A 19,751-nucleotide genomic window follows, 5' to 3' on the forward strand; every position below is an offset into this window, starting at 1 on the left:
ACGGTGTCTGGGGAGCCAGGTCTGAGCCCACGGCCCCTCCACCGCCATGTCGGGGGGACCTGATGCAGAGCCCCCATGAGCAGGAGCAGACGACCACCCCGCTGGGCGGCCCCACCTGCTCAGAGTCTGCCGGTCCCAGACCCCCACGCCTACCGGCCCCTCTGCCCGCGAACCTGCTGCTGTGAACCTTGTGTCCTGCCACCCAGAGAGCAGGCCCTTTGGCCCCACTGTCACCACCTCAAGATTTACCGCGAGAACCGCCATCCCAACTGATTTTTATTTTAAATAGGCGGTTTCCTGTTTTGCTTAGAATTCCTGCCTAAAATGATGGACAACATCACAGCATAAACCCATTTCCCTTCACGAAAAATGCCTTTTAAGGAGCATGCCTCTTAAAAGGGACTCTTTCGTATGTCTAAACCTGATCAACTAAAGGTCAAGGATCAGGAAGTCAACGTCCACGTGGAACAAAACGACCAATACCAGAGGGACACGAGCAAGCAAGTGGATCAAAAAAAGTTTATTCTGGATAATTAATTTAAAAAAAATCATACCTGTGATGTGTGCTACAGAAACTCAGATACAGTAATTGCATATAAAACCCGACCTAATTGTGGTAAAGCGAAGATTATGCAGAAACACGCTTCAGGAAATAGATGCTCACGTCCCCAACACCTGAGACACCTCAACAGAATCTTCCAGAAAGACACTGCCCCCGTCCGTGCCAGCCCCGCCCTGGCCTCCCCGACTCTCGGCGGGGCGACGTGCTCCCGGCGGCGCACACAGGGAGCGGGGAGAGCGCGCTCTGCTCCCCTCTTCATCCAACTCAGCGGACCGCATCGGACTGCACAGGACACGGCACTTTGGCACAACGAATATGAGTGCCCCAGCGGGAAATCCGTGTCTGGCAGTGTACGGCCGTGAAAACACCTGCCTGCTGGCAGCAGAGGGCCATCCTCTTGCCCAGCGGACACAGGGTGCGGGGGCAGGAGGCCGCCCTGGGCCACCAGAGGGCAGTGTGCACGGGACGGGAGAGGCTGGACTGGGAGACGCTGCTTCAGGGGCAGGAGTGGGGTCAGGAGCAGGGGCAGACGAGGTCCTCCTGGCCTGGCGTCAGGGGAGGGACGGGGCGAGGCGGAGCGCGCGGGGCTGGGGAATCTGGGGCAACAGGAAGACGCTCCCACCCAGAGCTAAAGCCGCCGCCTGTGGCGCTCCTGCCCTCAGTCCCAACCTCCCGCCAGACCTCCCTCTGCCGGGGCCAGGTCTGAGCGTAGGCCGCGTGCGTCGGGGGCCCCGACGGCCGCCAGCGGGGCAAGGACAGCACGCACTCAGGACAGCGGAGGGTCCCCAAGTGGCTCCCATGACAGTCGGTTTGGCAGAAACAAGGAAAATGCCTGAAATGCGTAGAATCGATTACCAAGTCCTCCTAAGGAGCGTGGTTACAATACGTTAGCACGTTCTGCGGCATGAGCGTCTCCAGAAGCGTCGGCAGGAGGGCCCCGCGGAAAGGCGCCGTGTCCAGCGGCCCCCGGTCCCGGCGCCTACGGCCGCAGCTCCACGTAGTTGGCCGGGAAGAGCCCGTACCGGCCCCTGCACAGCCCGCGCCACCAGCCATCATCAATCATCTCTATGTTGGTGATGATGTCGTCGGGGTCGAAGGAGATTTCGTCGTCACCCGCTAGGAGAGAGGGCAGAGAGAGAGGATGTGACGCTCTGACCCGCGCACGGCCCGGTGTGCAGGAAAGAGCGCCCGGTGTGCAGCCCGGCAGCAGAGCGCGGAGAGCCTCCCACGGGGCTCGGCCTTCCTTCCGCCTGCCCGGCCTTCCCTGTGCACACCAGCCCCGAGCACGAGACACAGAGCCTGTGCCCGGGCCGCCGCCGCCGGGCTTCCCCTGTTCTCCCACTGGAGAGTACTTATGAGGCGCCAAGAGGAGCCTAGGACGGAGGCGAGCGAGCAGCCGGGGGGCAAGTTCGAGGGTAAGCGCGCCACACTGCAGAAACTCCAGACGCCCCGCTCCACACAACCCACACCCGGATCAACAGAAGCTGGAACAGACACCAGCCAACGGAAGGGGGAACGCTCTTCCCGGGGCAGGACGGCGGCCCCACCAGCAGGGAAGGGACAAGGCCACGCCCTGGCAAGGGCTGACAGGGGGCAGGGACACAACCAGCAGCCTGAGGAGGTGGCACGGGGTCTTGGGGACGCCCCAAAATACCCCTCAGCAGCAGCAAAGGGAGGAAAGCTGGCTTTGCGGGGGGAACTGTGGCCCGCACACGGGACCGGGGCGGCGGGGACCCCATGGGGCGGGACAGACAGAGGGACCCGTGCAGGCCCCACGTGGCATGTGGTGAAGACCAGGAAGCTCTCCCAGGACCGCCCGTCCAGGACCACGGCCGCGGGGCCCCCCAGGGCGAGAGGCCTCAGGGCAGATCGGAGGCGGCAGGTGCCGATCCGACAGAGACCGCAGGGACAGACGGAACGACGGAACGACGGGAGCAGCCGCCGGCGTCATGGCCTCTCAGGGCGGACTCTCCCACTGGGGGACGGAGCATGCTCTGGGGTGGGCAGTGTCCTCAGTTTCGGGGAGTTGACACTGGGCCCTCTAGGGGCCCCAGGGCACCCCTGTGCCTAACTAAGAATAACCGAAGGTTTGGGGACACCAAAGAATGGAGGGGAAAGTGGGAGACTCTGGAGCTCTGAGAGGATTTCACCACCAGTTCCTGCTTAACCATTGTAGTAAGGCCTGGGAGTGACTCTCCTGAGAGCAGCATCAGCAGGAAGAGGCAGCGAGTGGGAAGGTGGGTCCCTCACCGGCCTGGTAGTCATACAGGGCGACGGCTGTGATCCCGAGGTCGTTCTCATACTCGTCGTAGGTGTTTTCCTCTAAAAATTAACCGAGACAAGAGCTGAGCGTTAACCAAGCGCCCCCGGGGCGCGGAGCCACGTCGCCTTTGTCAGCCAGCCCAGGGGCGCCCATCGGGAAAAGGACGGACCCCTTAAAAGGGTTTAAGGAGCAAACCCCCCACCTCCCAATGCCGACGCCAGCCGGCAGCAGGATACCCAGGGTGGGCACCGAGGCGGCTTTTGGAGGACAGGCCGCTACACTGCGCGTGTCTGGTTCTCAGAGGGGCCCCGCGCTGCCTGACACCTCACGTCACTCTGGGGGAAACGCTGAGGCTCTGTCCTGAGCTGTGTTCTCGGATGGGTTCAGGTTCCATCAGCCCAAACATACGGAAGGAAACCTCATCTTTAAAGCTAAGAGACCGATTCCAGGGTTCACTCCACTGAAACACCTACACGATTTTCAGAGTTGGTAAAAATCATCTTTAGGGACCTCAAAACACTCTGTGTTCCTGGAGCCCGGCTCTGTCCCAAGTGCCCTCCGCGAAGGGACAGCAGAGGCCGCATCCTTCACACTGCTCGCACCCACCACCCTGGAGCAGCCAGGCCTTCCTGGAACCCCCACGGGAACCCCTGCTGAGCCCTGGGGAGGGGGTCTGGCGCCCTCCCACCCGGGGAGACGAGGACCCCGCCGGCACACGCAGGGTGGGGCGGGCCAGGCAACGTGGAGACGGGCACCCCTGTACCAGTACCTGTTTGATAGTGGCCGGGGGCCTCTGTGGCCTCATAGACGGCGTCCGAGGCGTAGGCCGGGCCCTGCTGGCTGCTGGCCTCCTGGTAGCCGGCTGCTTCCATGCTGTACATAGGCTCAGGCTCAGCCCTGAATGAAGCTGCGTCCTGGGGAGAGGGAAGAGTGGAGGAGACGTGACTCGTGGCCCACGCTGGGTCCCCAACACATGACTCGTCAGACCCGGGGGGATCGCAGCACAGACACATGGCCAAGGAAGCACCGTCGCTAACGTCTGGAGCACGCTCGCGTCCTGGTCATGCGGCCCAGCGCCGTGAGGAGGCCCACATGCCACTTCCTCCTGAACAACCCCTTCCCACCCACCGCCCCGTCCCAGCCCCTGACCCCCCGGAATCCTGTAGAGACAAAACCGCACAGCCCGTGGGGAACAGCACTGCCCCAAGCTGCCGAGGGAGGCCCCACCAGGCCTACCATGCCCTGCCTGGCGGCTTCGCGGCATCACAACCCTCCCAGCCCGAGGGGCCGAGTCTGCCTGAATCCCCCAGGGGAGGAAGAGTGACAGGCAAGGCGCGGGCAAGCACAGGCACTGGGGAGGTCCATGCCAGGCTGCTCAGTCCAGCATGACTTCTGACGCGAATGGAAGGCAGTGGCTTTAGGCCGTCTTTCTGACCAGGGTCCATCCAAAGGTACCCTCAGGGAGGTCAGACAGAGAAGGGACACATAGAAAAGCCCCAGTAAGAACCAATGGGATCAGGTACTGACTTTTGTTGGCCGATGACCATCTTGGCTTGGGCAGCCCGTGAGGGCCACCAGGGAGACCACGGAGAGGGGACCCTGCATCCAGGCCAGGCCCTGTGCCACTCAAGGATCCAGCCACAAAGGAGCGACAGGCCCAGAGGCCGTGGATGCGCGGCGATGCCCTGGAGGGCCAGAGGCTGGTCACGGTACGGGGGCACTGGGCCGGCTGCCCCGCGGACCCAGAGCAGCCCAGAGGCGCAAGGGACCCCATCCTGGGCTGCCAGCGGGTCCCCACTCCGTCTTCTGGCATCTGCTCCTCTGCCCCCAACATCTCATGTGGTTCTGACAGGGCTGCCAGTCACGGGACCCTCCTGCCCTCCGGCTAGGGACAGCAAGCCACGCCGCCTTCTCAGAGGACCAACTCCTCAGTGACCGGCCGGCAATGCAACAGGACGAGGGGAGATTGCTCAAGGCCCCTCTTGCCAGTGGGTTGTGAGCCCCAAGGTCATGCCCAATGCCTATGAGGTCCAAGAAGACACAAGCACCACGCAGAGGGAGCCCAGTGGCCACGTGATTTCCCCCGAGATGCAGGCTTGCTGCCTGGAGCTCTCTGGTCCTGAGCTAGCCGGGAGGCTCACCCCTTCAACTGTCAGCTGAGCTGAGCTGAGGCAGCTTCTGTTCCTCACCACACAATGGCCCTGATGTCCCAGTGAAAGAGGCAAGGGAACCAGAGCAGCAGCCGTGGGAACACTGGAGACAGGACGCGGGGCTCAGCCAGGTGGGCACTGAGGCAGTGGCAGCAACCTCCCGAGAGACCTCTGCCGAGGCAGGGCAGACACCCCGCGACGGAAGGAGGAATGGTCAGGCGGGGAGCCCAGTCCACTCAGAGCCCAGGAAAGAAGACAGGACACGAGCCGGCGGCCACCGGTGACGGGAATGAGGATTACAGGCCAAGGACGGTCACCGGGGAACACAATGTTCAAGAAGCACTGGGAGGGCCAGCTGGCGAGGCCAGCTGGGGAAATCGCCTCACGTGCCAGGAGCAGATTTCCAGACTAAGGGACCGGTGTCCATGTCAGGTGCAGCAGACGGTGAGCGAGAGGAAGACTAGAATCGCCCACGCGGCGTCAGAAGAGCCGCCCGGGAGGCAGCAGGCTGGGCCAGGAAGGCCAGTGAGGCAGCCACACCCGCGGGGAGGGGCTGGGCGCCAGCACAGGCCCTGCGGCACTCACAAGGGCCGGCCCCTCAGGTGGGACACCAAGCGGAGTGGGGGAGGGGACCCCTCTCCATGCACGTCACATTGAACCGGGAAGGGTGTCTCTGGGGCATCCGGCTCATCGGCACGCCGAGCGAGAACACCAACCTCGTAGACGGGGCTTGGGGGCGGCCTCTCCTGAGCCGGCTGAGGAGTCGGGGAGGCTGGGGGCGTCGGCTTCTGGGCCTGGGCCTGCTCCTGGAATCAAAAGGCAAGGGGCGGTCAGGTGACCAGAGAAAGGTCCGCCCAGGCTCAGCCTCCACGGCTCAGCGCCTGAGCAGAGCACGGGGAGGACTAAGCACGGAGACTTCAGCACAAGGTGAACTGAAGATCACGCATCATCAACACACAGGACCTAAGGGGCCCCCGGTCCTCCTGCTGTCGCCACGCAAAGCACAGGGTGCAGGCAGGCGGCCACCCCGTGCCTGGCCCAGACCTCGCACAGGTGACCAGAGGAGGACCTCGAGCCTCTGGCTGCCGCTCTAGGACTGAGATTCTGCAGACCTACAAGCACGCGGGACAGACGGGAATCTTTGGGGGTCAGAGCAGGGGCTGACATCTCAGAGACGCAGGCACCTCAGCCCCCAGATCCTGGGAAGAGGCGACCTCGCAGGCCAAAGGGACAGAGGATGCAAGCAGTTGGGGACGGAGGTGGGAGAAAATGCCGGGACCCCCAGGTGGGCCCGATGTACCCACAGGGTCCTTCCCACCAAGAGGGACGCAGGCACGTGGGAGACCCATCAGAAGGGGTCACCACGGACGCAGAGGCCAGGAAGGGGCCACGGGCCAAGAACGCGGGTGTCTCTAGAAGCTGGAAAAGGCCCGGAAATGGGTGTCCTCGCAGCCTCCAGAGCTGAGAGAGGGTCCACGTGTGCTGCTCCGAGGCAGAGTCTGGGATCCTGTGGGATGACAGCCCCAGGAAACCTATGCCGACAGCCTGATGTCACAGCAGAAGAGACAGAAGACCAAGATGGCGGTGCCAGGAAGCAGCAGAAGCAGGAACGGAACCCTCCCTGGCTCCGCCCTGCCGCCAGCTGGCCGGTCAGGTTCCCGGTCAGGTTCCCACGCGGCCTGGAGCCAGCCCCGGCTGAAACATTGGGGGTGGGTGTTCGCGTGGAGGGGGCGTGTCCGGGCGGGCTCTGCGGGCTCTGCAGGCCCCGCCAGACACAGAGCTGCCCTTCACACCTGAGCTGCCATGGGGAGGGTCTGTGACCGCCCCTCTCACAGCCGCTGGCCGCAGACAGTAACTTGTCACGGCGAGCCAGCACGACCCGAGAGTCCAGTGCATGTGGATTCGTGAAGTCTTGCCCGCCTGCTGATGGGAGTGTCCTATGGCCCGGAGGATTCTGGAGTCCGAGCGGCTCCCCAGGACCAGCAGAGGCGAGGGGCAGAGGACAGGACGGCAGAAGGGACAGCAAGACAAGGCAAAACAGAGATGCCCGGCAGAACCACGGTGACAGCCGTCCGCAAGCCGTCCGCTCGTGCTGGGCCATCCAGATGCTGGCGGGACTCAGCGGTCCCAGCGTGCAGGCTTAAGATGAGAAAAGCAGTAATTACTCGATGAAACCACTACCAACCGCCCTGCAGCGTGTGTATCCATGAGCTGAACAACCAAGAAAACCTAACCTGCAACCCCCTGGATTCAGAAGTTTCTAGCGATTGGGGGTACAGCTCAGTGGTAGAGCATCTGACTGCAAACCTGTCCAGCAATCCCGGAACAGAAACAAGCAGCAATTACACGATCTTGTTCTTACTCTGCCTGCGACGGAACAACCTCAGATTCTATGTATTCGTCTCTCTGGTGCTCACAGCACATTCATTTCCTCAACCCTCCGTTCCCTCTCGATGGGGGTTCTCTGGGCCGTAACTACTGATTTTGGGGAGGAGGCATCTACAGAGTGCAACAAAGCTTTCCGGATTATGAAAGAACATCACAGGCTTCATCTGTGACTCCGCCTCACAACTACCTGAGAAGAGAGGTGGTGAGCTCCCTGTCTCCGCGCCACAGGAGAGCGCGAGGCCACAGCACAGGGGGCGGCTGGGCTCAGGCTGCCTGGTCGGCCGCTGCTAACGTGGGGACCAGAGCCACCGACATGCAGGCCACGTGGAGAAGACCGAGGAAGAAACAGGCCCAGAAACGCTCCCAATCTCCTCCTGGCTCTGACAGCAGAACAAAGACGCACGCACACACAGCCGACGCGGGTACAGACAGAAGACAGTGGAGAGAGAGCAGAGAGGGCTCTGCTCCTCCACAAGGAGTCCCTCTGTATTCTCAGCCTCCTCCCCAGGAGGAAGGGGCTTCCAGAGGGACACGGGTCGGAACAGAGACTGCCAGGCCCACGTGGGGTCCGGGGCTCTGCAGGGGCGGCGGGCACGGGAGCAGCACGGCTGACCGGCTAGGACCTGGCGGTCAAAGGCTCCGCCGGCCTTGTGTGTGGCTGAGGGTACAGTTCCGAAGAGCAGAGCCTCGAACGAGGGTTCTGAACGTTTTCCATAGAGCAGCTTCTGGACCACGGGCCCAGGAAGGCACACTCACGTGCAGCTGCCTCCGGGCCTCCTCCTGCTCCTGCCTCTCCTTCGCCAGCCTCTGCGCCCTCTCGGCTTCCGCCTTCCGCCGGTCCTCCTGCTCCTTCTCCTTCGCCAGGTTTTCGAAATTTGCTCTGATGTTGCTGGTTCTGCTGTTCACTACAGAGGGGAGGAGAGATGCACGCCGGCGTCAGAGCGGCAGCGTGTCCCCCGACCCCAGCCCCGCGCCAGGGCGGCCTGCCACGCGGGACCTGGCGTCACAGGCAGGTCTGAACTCAGACCTGCGGCCGGCTCAGCCCGCCCGTCCCAGGCCAGCCTCCACGCCCCCGTCTCCCGGACGTTCCTGGGGCCTGCCAGAGGGCGCAAGCCTGGCGTCGGGAGTATTTCCAAATCCAAACGGTGCTGGTTCTTTGGCAGCACACACTCAGGAGGGGACCAAAACGTTTTCCCTGAGGACGGGGCCTGATGACCCCGCACAGAGCACTGCAATTCTGTAAAATCTCAAGCCCCGAGCGCATCTCCTTGGCGGGGGAGGGGCTGCAGACCACGTCCTGCCAGGGTCTCGGGCAAAACCATTCGTGTGCTGAGCTTACGGACCCTTCACAGAGCATCGTTTTTCCCTGACGTAACGGACGAGGTACGGGTGTGTGTCTTGTGCACCTCGCAGGCTTTCTCTCTAAGATAAATCAACTCAGTCTATCTCTCATCAATGGGAAAACTCAAGCTTCCAAGAAAAATTCAGAATTGTGGGAACTCTGTATCTACTCCGAGCACGACACCCCCCAGGTTCACGTAAAAACTCTGTCTGGTAAGACTGGTCACAACACAAGTGTGCTTGGGACAACACTGCGGGACAGCAGAATGAGAAACACAACGCTTGGAAATTTGGCTTAACTCGATGGTCTAGTGCTCTGCAAACGTCCGCTGCCCGTTCCGGAACCACACGCTCTGTCAGGGACACGACCCTCTGGGAGCACCAGGAACACACTGGCTATCCGAGGGCAGGGCCACGAGGGCATACCCACCATGACCCGAGACGCTAGGGTTATGTTCTTCTCTTTCCCAACAGGGTATCTGGGGGGTCCAGAGTTCCAGCCTAGGCACCACTTACCACAACAGATGGAAGCAGCAACAGCTCCGAACAAAGGTCCCTGACTAAGAAGATTTACAGACACACAAAGCAATGCCACACTTCCGCACAGGTTTTGCTTCAAAAATGTGGTCATTTTTTCCATAAAAAGTATTATGATGTTGGGGCACCTGGGTGGCTCAGTGGGTTAAGCCTCTGCCTTCAGCTCAGGTCATGATCCCAGGGTGCTGGGATCGAGCCCCACATCCGGCTCTCTGCTCAGCGGGGGGCCTGTCCCCCCCCTCCCGCCCTCCCTCCGCCTGCCTCTCTGCCTGCTTGTGGGATCTCTCTCTCTCTGTCAAATAAATAAATAAAACCTATTAAAAAAAAAGGTACTATGCTGTCAACATGGGACGTTTCATCGTGTTTAAGGGAGTAAGGGGAACGTGAAACTCCTGGGTCTCAATCCCACTACAGCCGAGATCAAGAGACCCAAGACCCACCAACAATCGCCTTCCGTGGAGGCACGGCAGAACCCATCCCCGCCGTGAGCAGGACCAGGGCGCTCTCCAGTGCTCCCGGCCTACACGGTACCCACGACGGGAACATTGGGGCACCGGGGCCAGCCACGACTCACCCGCCTCGACGGGGACGGTCTTCTGATACGCTGGGGCCACCTGGGCAACGTCATCGAACGTGGAAGCATTCTACGGAGAAAGAAGTGGGAAAATCAGGGGCGCACTCTCCTGCTGCCTCCAGCCCGCCAGGCCTTCTACCTCGCCCCAAGGTGGGGGCCGGCCCTGCAGCTCCCGAAAGCACCACCGGGGGAGCCCTGGGGTCTCACCCCCACCGCCCAGAGGACACTATGGCGTCGGGGCAGGAAGAGTACCCCATGACACCACACGGGACTGGACGTGGCATCCGACATCTGCCCAAACCCACACGATATGCAAGGCCAGGGCAAACCCCAACGTCAGCCAAGGACTCCGGGCAATGAGCGCATGTGCGTGCAGTACAAGCGCGTGCCCCTGGGGCCGCGGCGGCGGTGGGGTATCGGGAGAGCTAGGAACTGGTAGCAGGAGGGGCTGTGCACGAGGGAAAGCAGGGCTGTACCAGAAACCTGTCGCTTTGCCCCGTGTTTGCTGAAACTGCTCTGGAAACAGTCAACAAGCGCCCCCCAACCCCGCAAAACACATTGGCATCAGTGCCGATAACCCTACTATGGGCTCTTCTCAAGCCTCCCACCCTCTCGGGCCCCGGAGGGAGGCCTGCATGATGGCGGGGACCCCAAGCCTCTGCTCTGCCAGGGACGGAGCCCTGGGCCACGCCGGAGCCTCAAGGGGCCTCATCATCCAGTCCCCAACGCGTGAGGTCCCAGCCTTCCGTTCTGCAGAGGACCCCACTGTGTCACAGCGCAGTGACAGTGATGACCACCACCCAGAGCTGGACTCGGACGCATATGGACAGGCCCCGGCACCCCGGCCATCCCCGGTTTCCCCAGAAACACCTCCTGGAGGAACACTTCGGGGGCTCAGGACACGGCTGCTTCCGACACACGAACGAGGAGGACCGGGGCCCGCAGGAAGAGAGGAGCTGAAGGTCACGGCCACGCGCGGCCGCTCTGCGGGGTGCAGCGCCGGCGGCTCAGGGACGCGACCCAGCTCCCCTCCCCCGGCACCACCTGCCCTTCCAGCCCAGCGGCATCCAGTCAGGCACCTGCGCACCCAGGGGACACTGCGCCACGCCCACCTCTCCTCCAAGTGCCGCTGCTGGGCTGCCCTGACCAAACCCTCTGCCCCTTCCAGGTGCCCCCACAAACACTGCCCACATCTGCCTCGCCTTTTTCCAGAAAGGTCTCCAATGCCCGTCCCTCACCCTACCCTGCAGCCTTGAGGGAAGAGGGCGTCTGCACCCTCACGACCGCTCCCTGCAGCTCCCAGGGTGACAGCCTCGTGCAACCGGTTCTCCGGCGCCGCTCGGGGTTGTCTCGGCCACCTCCCTGGGGGCTTTTGTCCCAGCTGTGCTGTCTCCCCAACACCGCGCCCACCTCCTCCTTCCCGACCAGAACCCTCTCCCTCTGCCGCTACTCCCCGACACGGACACAGCTCCCTGTCCCCTGGCCCAGGACGCGGGACGGCTCTCACCGCTTCCACTATCCCAGGGACCACTACAGACCCAAGTCCCAGGGGCCCCACCTCTCTCGGGGACAACCTCATGTCCCCGCCTGGCTCTGAACCCCTTGGACACGTTTACTGGAACCTGGGTAGTTGCCACACCTTCTTTCCAAGCTGGGCCTGCCACTTGCTGCCGGGTCCCACACAGTCACGTGGTAGGGTCCACCGGGGTGACAACGTCCAAGTGGCTAGCTCTGAGCCTGACAGAGCAGGACTGCAGGAGGGCCAGCCCGCCATCGGAGACAAGGGGCCAGGCACAGGACTGAGCAGGACAGCCTGCCTTTGTTCAGCAGACCTGAGGGGACATGGCTGCTCCCCGTCCCCAGCGCGCAGCTTCTAAGTCCACCCTGCTGACATAGTCGGGCCGCAACTGAGAAGAGCCACCCGACACATGCTTCAGACTGACCCGCCGAGACTCTGAAGCCAGCAGAGGGGACAAAGTCCCTGAGGAGAGGAACAGGGGTATCCCAGGGAGGCCGCTGTAAGAGGTGGCCCAGCACTTCAGCTCTGGCTCTAGACGAACACTGGGCCACGGGCCTTCCATAGCAACACAGACATTCCAGATCTGGAGGCCCCAACGTGGCAGCCAGGACTCACGCGTGGCCAATGGGCTCTTCTACCATGGCCCGTGAGACCAAGGAACCCGGTTCCCAAAGTGGTTTCCTACTAAGCTGAATTCAGAGAGCGACACGCTCTTGGGCTGTCAGTCTCATTAGCCTACAGTCTCATGTCCAGGTTCCGACGGTGGTCCAGCCACACACCGACTACCAAATGAGCACGGACAGTATCTGCCTCAAAGCGCGGCCGTGCGCGGCCCCGGACAGGACACCCCCAACAAGCGAGGTGAGGCCTGGCACATGGGCAGCAGCACTCAAGGGTCTGTCCTTCCAGGCATGGGAGCCCCCACGTTTGGAGACCGGAGACCATCCCCAGAGCTACACCCAGCAGGACCTCCCTCAATTCCCGAACTATCCGCAGAAAAGACAGCCCTGGGTCGGGAACACTCACCTTATCCATGCGGTCCTTCTGCACCCCGTATTTTCCGCCGAATCCTTTGGAGTAGTCTGAAAAGAGGCGCAACACCAGGCTTACCTGCAGGTCGAGGAGCAGCACAGCGACACCACCAGAGCCATGCAGACCCAGAAACAGCCCGGGAAAATGCACCCGGCGCAGAAAGAATGAGAGCCACCACACGATGCGTCTACTTGCAAGGCGAGTCTGGAGTCTACCATGGTGTTCGGGAGGCAGGCAGGCGGCAGGCAGAGAAGAGGCGCGTGCATGCTTTCCCGCATTCTCCCGAGGGACGGAAAGGGTGCCAGGGGCGGGCGGGCAGGCAGTGAGGGCGAGGAGGCCACAGCGTGGGCCAGGGGGAGGGGGCACCGCTGCAAGAGCACAGTCTTCCGCCCAGCAACGGCTGACCGGCCGCGGCCCTTCCTGTGTCCTGCTCTGTACGCGCTATGAGGAAGCTCAACTGTGGGCTTCTCTCGCTTTTCCAAAAGCAAAAATAACTCCATGGGAGAATTCTATGGGCCAAAGATTCATATCTCGGCGACACAGGTCTTTGGGGCAGTCATGGCATCACGCAGCACTGCCATGGAGACCTGAGGCTGTCCCCACGCTGTCTCCAGGAGGGACCCAAGTGCGTGCTCCCACCCCGCCGGGACCCTGGCACCAGACACCTGAGCTCTGCCCCCAGATCTCAGACCATCACTCCTCTCCCAGCCACACTCCCTGTTCTAACAACTTGGTTAAAGACTGAACGGTCACGGGCTTCCTGGGTGGCTCAGAGGGTTAAGCCTCTGCCTTCGGTTCAGGTCATAATCTCAGGGTCCTGGGATTGAGCCCGTCGGGCTCTCTGCTCAGCCAGGAGCCTGCTTCCCACCCCCACCCCGCCTACTTGTGATCTATCAAATAAATAAATAAAATCTTTAATAAAAAAAAAAAAAAAAAAAAAGACTGAACGGTCACTAAAGAAGAAAACGCGCTGGCCAGAATCCTAATACCTACATCTAGAAATTTCATTTCTTTCCCGTTTTGAGGACATACCAGTGACTCTGTGCGAGGAAGTTACACGTAGATGGTGTCACCAAAAAACAAAAACAAAAAGACAACATCCCCACCCCAGCCAAGGACACCACCACAAGGGAAACACAGAGACCACACAGAACACGAAGGCTCGGGGCCAGGCGAAACCGAGCAGCTCCTTGGGTGACTCCCAGAGGCCACGGTCAGCGGCAGGGGCTCCTGGGAGACCAAAGACGGCCCACCCCACCCATCGTCATGTTACAGGGTTAGGAGGACGTTACCCTAAGAATGACTCCTCTTACCAGATGCAAGTTCTAAAGGGCAGGGACAGAAAGGGCAGCAAGTCGGAATCGCCGCGGCCCAAACCGGGCTAAAAGGGCCACGTGCCCGCCAGCGACTAACTCGGAAGGCTGAGCCCCTGAAGTCCGTGCTAGAGGCAGCTGCACTGGGGGCGGGGGGCGGGGGGGCTGGTGAGCAACTATGCCTTGCTGGGACTCGTGCTTGGCCAGTCTCTCCTTGTAATCAAACCCCACAGCACAGGAGTCCTGCCTCTCGGACTGAACACCAAATCTGCCTCCGAAACCAGCCTTATAATCTGAAAATCCACAAGCAACAGTGGGGAAAACCGAGAGAGGAAACAGTCTGGTTAGGATCGAGTCAGCAAGTGCACGCGTCACACACGTCGTCTAGAGAACGCAGAGCTTGTGCTCGCCTCGGCAGCACAGGTACTAAAGGCAGAGCTCCGCGGAGCCCGGAGCCAGAGTCAGCTCCCAGGCTCATACACAGGCCCGAGTCGGTGCCGAGGCTACAGGACACACTGAAACTCGTGGCACCTCAGCCCGGGTCCGAAGAGAGGTTAGGAGCTGCAAATGAAAGAATTCTGGAAAAGCACTCCACGCTCTGAGGTCTCCTTCTGGGGTCCTACCTGTGCTACAGACCCGAGAGTGTACCTCTGTGCGTGTAAGGCAGAGACACACTGTGCACAAGTACCACAGGGCCCTGCAGGTCAGCCCCCCGCTCCCGCGTGCTGGCTGCAAGGGCGGGTGCCAGGCCGGGGCACACGTGGCAGGGCCGCACCCCAGCCTGCAGCCTGGGTCCCAGGGACGGTGCTCGTCCTGACGTGAACAGGCTGCTGGGCGCAGGGGGCACCCGCGGCACACCTGGTCAGCGGGAACGCACACGCCAGCAGGAAACAGCGTTCCCAGGATGCTCCAGGAGCACAGGCTGGCACGGCGCCCCCTTATCATAGGCGCTCCCGGGGGAGGAGGGCTCATCACTACACTAGCTGGGGAGTTTTTCAAAAATGGGGCAGGCAGAGGCCAACCCCAAACGGTGGAGAGAAAAGGACACACAACAGAAATGCAGCAAGAACACGGCACACGGGAGGACCTGTGGACGGAAACAAACGAACTTCTGGAATGTTCTCAAGTAGGAGCCAGCGTAACAAATGTTACCTTTTTGGGATTCGTGCAGCTGCAATTTCTCCTGGTGATCCCAGCCAAGAGCACATTTGTCTTGTCTGTCTGTCTGTACACCGAATTTTCCTCCAAACCCTTTCACATAGTCTACACACACAGAAAAGACCACGGTCTGGTGTCAGCAGGGAGCACGGGCAGCAAGTTCCTGGTACAGGCAGACACACACAACCTGCTACACGCGTGCTCGCTCCTCCTGCAGGAAGAGGGCCTCCTCGAGAGCATCTGGAAAGCAGCCTGACCTGTACTCTCGGCACCGTGAGCACAGAGGACCCTGCACACGAAGCTCCAAGACACGTGGCCCAAAGCAGCCCCAGCGAGCCGCCACGCCTCCCCGTTTACAACCCAGACATGCGACATGCAGCCGTTATCACAGGCAGCGGCTGGGGTGCCAGGGCTGAAGACGTGTCAGGATACGGTTTCCTCATTTAACAGCTGTGCTGGGACCTGCTATTTCCAGATGCAGTACTCAGTTACAAAGAGGCATCTAACTTCAGGGGTTCCCTCCCCGTGACGCTGTCCCCCTCTGTTCTGGCCACCCTCATCAGGCCACCAGCTGCCGGCGAAAGAAGAGAAACCGGGACGCACCTTTCTGCGACTCGTGCTTCTCCGTCTTGCCCTGGTACTCGAAGCCCACGGCGCTCTTGTCCACCTTGTCCCTGTCGATGCCATACTTGCCGCCGAAGCCCTTGGAGTAATCTGCACACGAGGAAGGTACTGTTTACACACCAGCAACACAATCAGCAAGCCGACCTGAGCAAATACTCCTCCCACCCAATTTAAAACAACACAAGGACAAGTCAAAAGTCTTTCAGGCGCACTGTAAGGTCCCTAACACGGGAGACGCAGGACGGCATTACTTGTGTACGTAAGACAAAGGTGAACAGTAGCAGACAACAGATCCTAACAACGGTCGAGTCTCTCCTCCGTTCAGAAGGAGATCACGAAATGAGCATGTCAGATGTCGGCGAGGAAGCGGAGAAGGGGGAACCCTCTTGTGCTGCTGGCGGGAATGCGAGCTGGCGGTCACTCTGGAAACGGTACGGAGGCTCCTCGAGAAGTTAAAAATAGAGCTGCCCTATGACCCAGCAATCGCACTACTGGGTACTTAGTGCAAAGATAAGATGTAGTGAGAAGAAGGGGCACGGGCAGCCCAACGTTCACAGCAGCAATGTCCACAACCGCTGAACTGTGGAAAGAGCCCAGAGGCCCATCGACTGCTGAACGTGGTCCATATACACAATGGAATACTACGCGGCCATCAAAAGGAATGCGATCTTGCCCTCTGCAACGACGTGCGAGGAACTAGAGGGTATCGTGCTCAGCGACGTTAGATCAGAGAAAGACAATCATGTGATCTCACTCCTGTGGAATTCAAGGAACGAAACAAAGCAGCACAGGGAAGAGAGGACGAATAAGACAAGATCACGGAGGGAGACGAGTCATCACAGACTCTTAACTCGGAGACAAACCAAGGGCTGCTGGGGGGAGGCCGGTGCGGGGCTGGGGCGACTGCTGAGGGGCACTGGGGTGGGCAGGAGATGGAATGAGCACTGGCGTGACAGGCTATCGATAAATCCCTGAGCTCTGCCCCCGAAACCGGCAAAACACTGTGTGTCAACTGACTCGATTTGTTTTAAAAAAACAAAACAAAAACCAACCTTAAAAGAATTTAAGTATGCCAGCCAGACAAAACCAAGTGGAAGCGAGCACCCAGGGCCTCTGCGGAAGGGGCTGCACCGTAAATGCCTCACAGGGAGACCCCTTACCAGGCAGCATCCCCAAAAACGGAGGGGAAAACCAGCTGGCAGACGAGGCCAATCTGCAGTTGCCTGCAGAACTTTGAAGTCAACGGCCTCTGACCTGGCAGTTCCATTTCTCAAAACTTACTGTTAAATGATCACTACGGATGAGACAAATGGACAAGAACATTCACTGTCGTCGATTTTTGGCTTCAAAAATCGCAAATGAGCTCAATTCCACGTTCCAAGGAGGCATGGCTGCATGCTTGTAGCTTCTCCGCGCGACGGAGATAGAACGGTCGACACAGACAAACCCCTACACTGACCTGAGCCGGACAAGAGCGTCCCCACGCGCGCAGCGAACAAGGCGAGCAAGGGTCGCACGAGCTGCCGGCACGGGGGAGGAAGTTCCCCGGGGTGGACGGACACCGCGCGCGAGGGACGGGGTGGGGGGAGGGAGGCAGGCCCCGCGCTGGCCCGACCTTTCTGCGACTCGTGCTTCTCCGTCTTGCCCTGGTAGTCGAAGCCCACGGCGCTCTTGTCCACGCGGTCGGCCTGCACGCCGTACTTGCCACCGAAGCCGCTCGAGTAGTCTGTGGAGACATGGCAGCGGTCAGTTGAGAAGCCCAGTAACAGCCTCAACTGTCACTTTGGCTCTTCGACCAAGCAAGACAAACACGTGTCGGAGTCAGGACTCGGCAAGAGATCAAGCGCACAGCTTAAAACACGCCCCACCCAGGATCACCCACGAGTAACCCCGACTCCATCTCCAGTGCTGCCCCGGCACCCGCCAATGGCACACGGAAGCTGCAGTCCCACCTGGGAAACAAGCCGCCGGAGCACGAGAGCCGCACGGCTCACACCTTCTGGAAGGGGCTGTGGAGGCCCGGGCCAGGCCAAACGGACAGCGCGCCCGCTCCCGGGGCCGCCCGGTGACATGCAAGACACAGGTATAAGCCCGCACATGCGCGAAGACCGTATCAAGCACTTGGGAGAAAGTGACGTGCTTCCGCTTTCAGAAAGAGGCTTTAGGAGGCGGCATGACTCGAAGGTCATAGGCGCCGTGTGAGGACCACACAGGGAGTAAAGCATCAGTGATCAGAGGGCTCCGGTTCCCACTGTTGGGGGCAGTGATCTCGTCACCAGCCACGCCCAAGACAGACTCTCCCGGGACAATGCCACTCAGAAGGCAGAAGGCAGCCTCTGTCGCAGCCTGGGAGGCACCATGATGACACTGGACACTCAGGGAGCACGGCCCTCCCCAAGAAACCTCCTCCAGTGACAGTGCCCTCCCCCGCTCCCTCCTGTCCGGCCGTCCACAGCGCGGCTTACCTCTCTGTGAGGCGTGTTTCTCGGTCTTGCCCTGGTATTCGAAGCCGACAGCGGACTGCAGGTACCAAAGAAAGAGACACACATTTTTAAATGCCTCCAAATCAATTCATCTGAACCCACAATACATACGACATTTTTAAAAACATGAACCATGTTATTTTTTGGCCTCTGATTACTTAACCCAGGTGCAGATCTAACCAAAGCCCAAAGCTCTGGTGTCTGACATGTGTCGGGCCACGAAACGTGCACCGGGTCGTGTGGGCAAGTACCGCTTGTGGATTTCTGCCCGATGCCAGCCTGGGACGACTCCCACTACTGCCCGTGGCCTTGCTTTCCACGGGAACTCTTCCAAGAGCAACACAGACATCAGGCGTGAGAATGGGGGCGGAGGGGTCTGCACCCACAGCCCCGGGACAGGCAGGTACCATCACCCCATTTTACGGTTAACACAGACCCACGGCTCACGGAGCAAAGCCTGAATGCAGACTGAGGTGCGAGCCCACAGCCCAGGCTCTCCGACGCTACGACAGAGAGCACAGGTGCTCCCGGGGCTCAGTCAGAGAATTGGGGATGGGCCGAGGCCCTGGACGACAGCTGGACGCCAGCCTTAGTTCTGGGTATGGGCGAGGGGGTTGGGGGCGGGGCTCTCCCGTGTCCCAGGGACGTCCGTGCAGTGTGGGTGGCTAGACAGGGTCCCAGGGACACCTTCTCAGGGAAACGTGAGGCTGTTCCTGGTCCATCTGATGACAAAATAGCAACACAGAGGACTGTCCCCACAAGAGCAACAACGACCCCTAACGCGTTCCTGTCCTCCCGTGCTCAGCCCAGCGAGCCAACCATCTCCGAGCCCCGGGGGGAATGGGGGGGCGCTGGGGGTTCTTCCAGGAATCCTGCTCTCAGGACGCCCACCTGGCAGTACGGAGTCGGAGCCACCTCGTGCTACAGTGACAGGCCCAGCGGATGCCACGGTCTGGAGAGAGTGGCCCGATCGCTGCGTGCTGGCTCCCACGCCCCCCACTCACCTGGTCAACTCTGTCCACCTGGACACCAAACTTGCCTCCAAAGCCGCGGACGGAGTCCACCTGGGAGCAGTGCTTGGAGAGTTTCGACTGGTACTCGTGGCCGACGGCCGACTGCAACAGGGTGCGGAGGGAGGTGGTGAGCTGCCGGCTCTACCAGTCCCCCACAGCCCGGACTGGGCTCCTCCCCAAAACACACACAGCACGAACACCGGCGCGGGGGGGGAGGGCAGAGCTGCCTGAGACCCTGCCAGGTGGGACCTCGGGACGCAGTGCGGACAAGGCAAGGACCCTGCTGTCAATTCTGCCCCAAACCCAGCCTGCGACCTCCAGCCTGCCCACGGAGACTGGTGGCGACAGTCACTTGCTCCGCTAAAGCGTGACATGAGACCAGGAACCAAAAATACCCTAAGGGTCAGCGCTGCAGACAGCATGCTTCTGTTAGGACACACGTCCAGCCACTAGTACCGAGCGAGCGCCCCGTCCAGGCAAGGAGCAGCTGCCACTGCGTCCCTTCATGGCCCTCGGGAAAGGAGGTGGACTCAGCCACCCTCTGCCTGCTGTGCCGTTTGCTATAGACCCTGTCAGTTGGGCTTCTGGGCCACACCGACCACCCAGCTCTCTGTAAACAAAGCTTCTGGAACACAGCCACATCTGCTCACTTATATCCTGAGACCACTTCTGAGACTCAGCCACCAAGTTCTGAAAACTGCCTGAGACCCCACAGCCTGCAAAGCTGAACACGTTTACTACTGAGCCCTGAGCACCGCCAGCACCGCCCCCAGAATGGACAGGACCATGGACAG

The 19,751-nt window shown here is 60.8% G+C and overlaps 1 protein-coding gene across 5 annotated transcripts in view; it reads right to left on the reverse strand.

Moving 5' to 3' along the window:
• Positions 1-501: 501 nt before the first annotated feature.
• Positions 502-19,751, reverse strand: part of CTTN (cortactin) — a 30,417-nt gene continuing 11,167 nt past the window's right edge. For 2 of the 5 annotated variants that reach the window (XM_059399054.1, XM_059399046.1), the window contains 13 exons: positions 18,949-19,059; positions 17,927-17,981; positions 17,077-17,187; positions 15,441-15,551; positions 14,832-14,942; positions 13,862-13,972; positions 12,361-12,416; positions 9,816-9,885; positions 8,120-8,268; positions 5,692-5,781; positions 3,595-3,739; positions 2,813-2,884; positions 502-1,678 (listed from right to left, as the gene is read on the reverse strand). In XM_059399054.1, the coding sequence (XP_059255037.1) occupies positions 1,542-1,678; positions 2,813-2,884; positions 3,595-3,739; positions 5,692-5,781; positions 8,120-8,268; positions 9,816-9,885; positions 12,361-12,416; positions 13,862-13,972; positions 14,832-14,942; positions 15,441-15,551; positions 17,077-17,187; positions 17,927-17,981; positions 18,949-19,059 (1,329 nt within the window). In that variant the 3' untranslated portion in view covers positions 502-1,541. The remainder of the gene's footprint in view (positions 1,679-2,812; positions 2,885-3,594; positions 3,740-5,691; positions 5,782-8,119; positions 8,269-9,815; positions 9,886-12,360; positions 12,417-13,861; positions 13,973-14,831; positions 14,943-15,440; positions 15,552-17,076; positions 17,188-17,926; positions 17,982-18,948; positions 19,060-19,751) is intronic. The other 3 variants (XM_059399069.1, XM_059399062.1, XM_059399073.1) reach the window with 3 other exon arrangements.

The sequence above is a fragment of the Mustela nigripes genome, chromosome 1 (genome assembly GCF_022355385.1).
Source record: "Mustela nigripes isolate SB6536 chromosome 1, MUSNIG.SB6536, whole genome shotgun sequence".
In the NCBI taxonomy this organism is placed as follows: Eukaryota; Metazoa; Chordata; class Mammalia; order Carnivora; family Mustelidae; genus Mustela; species Mustela nigripes.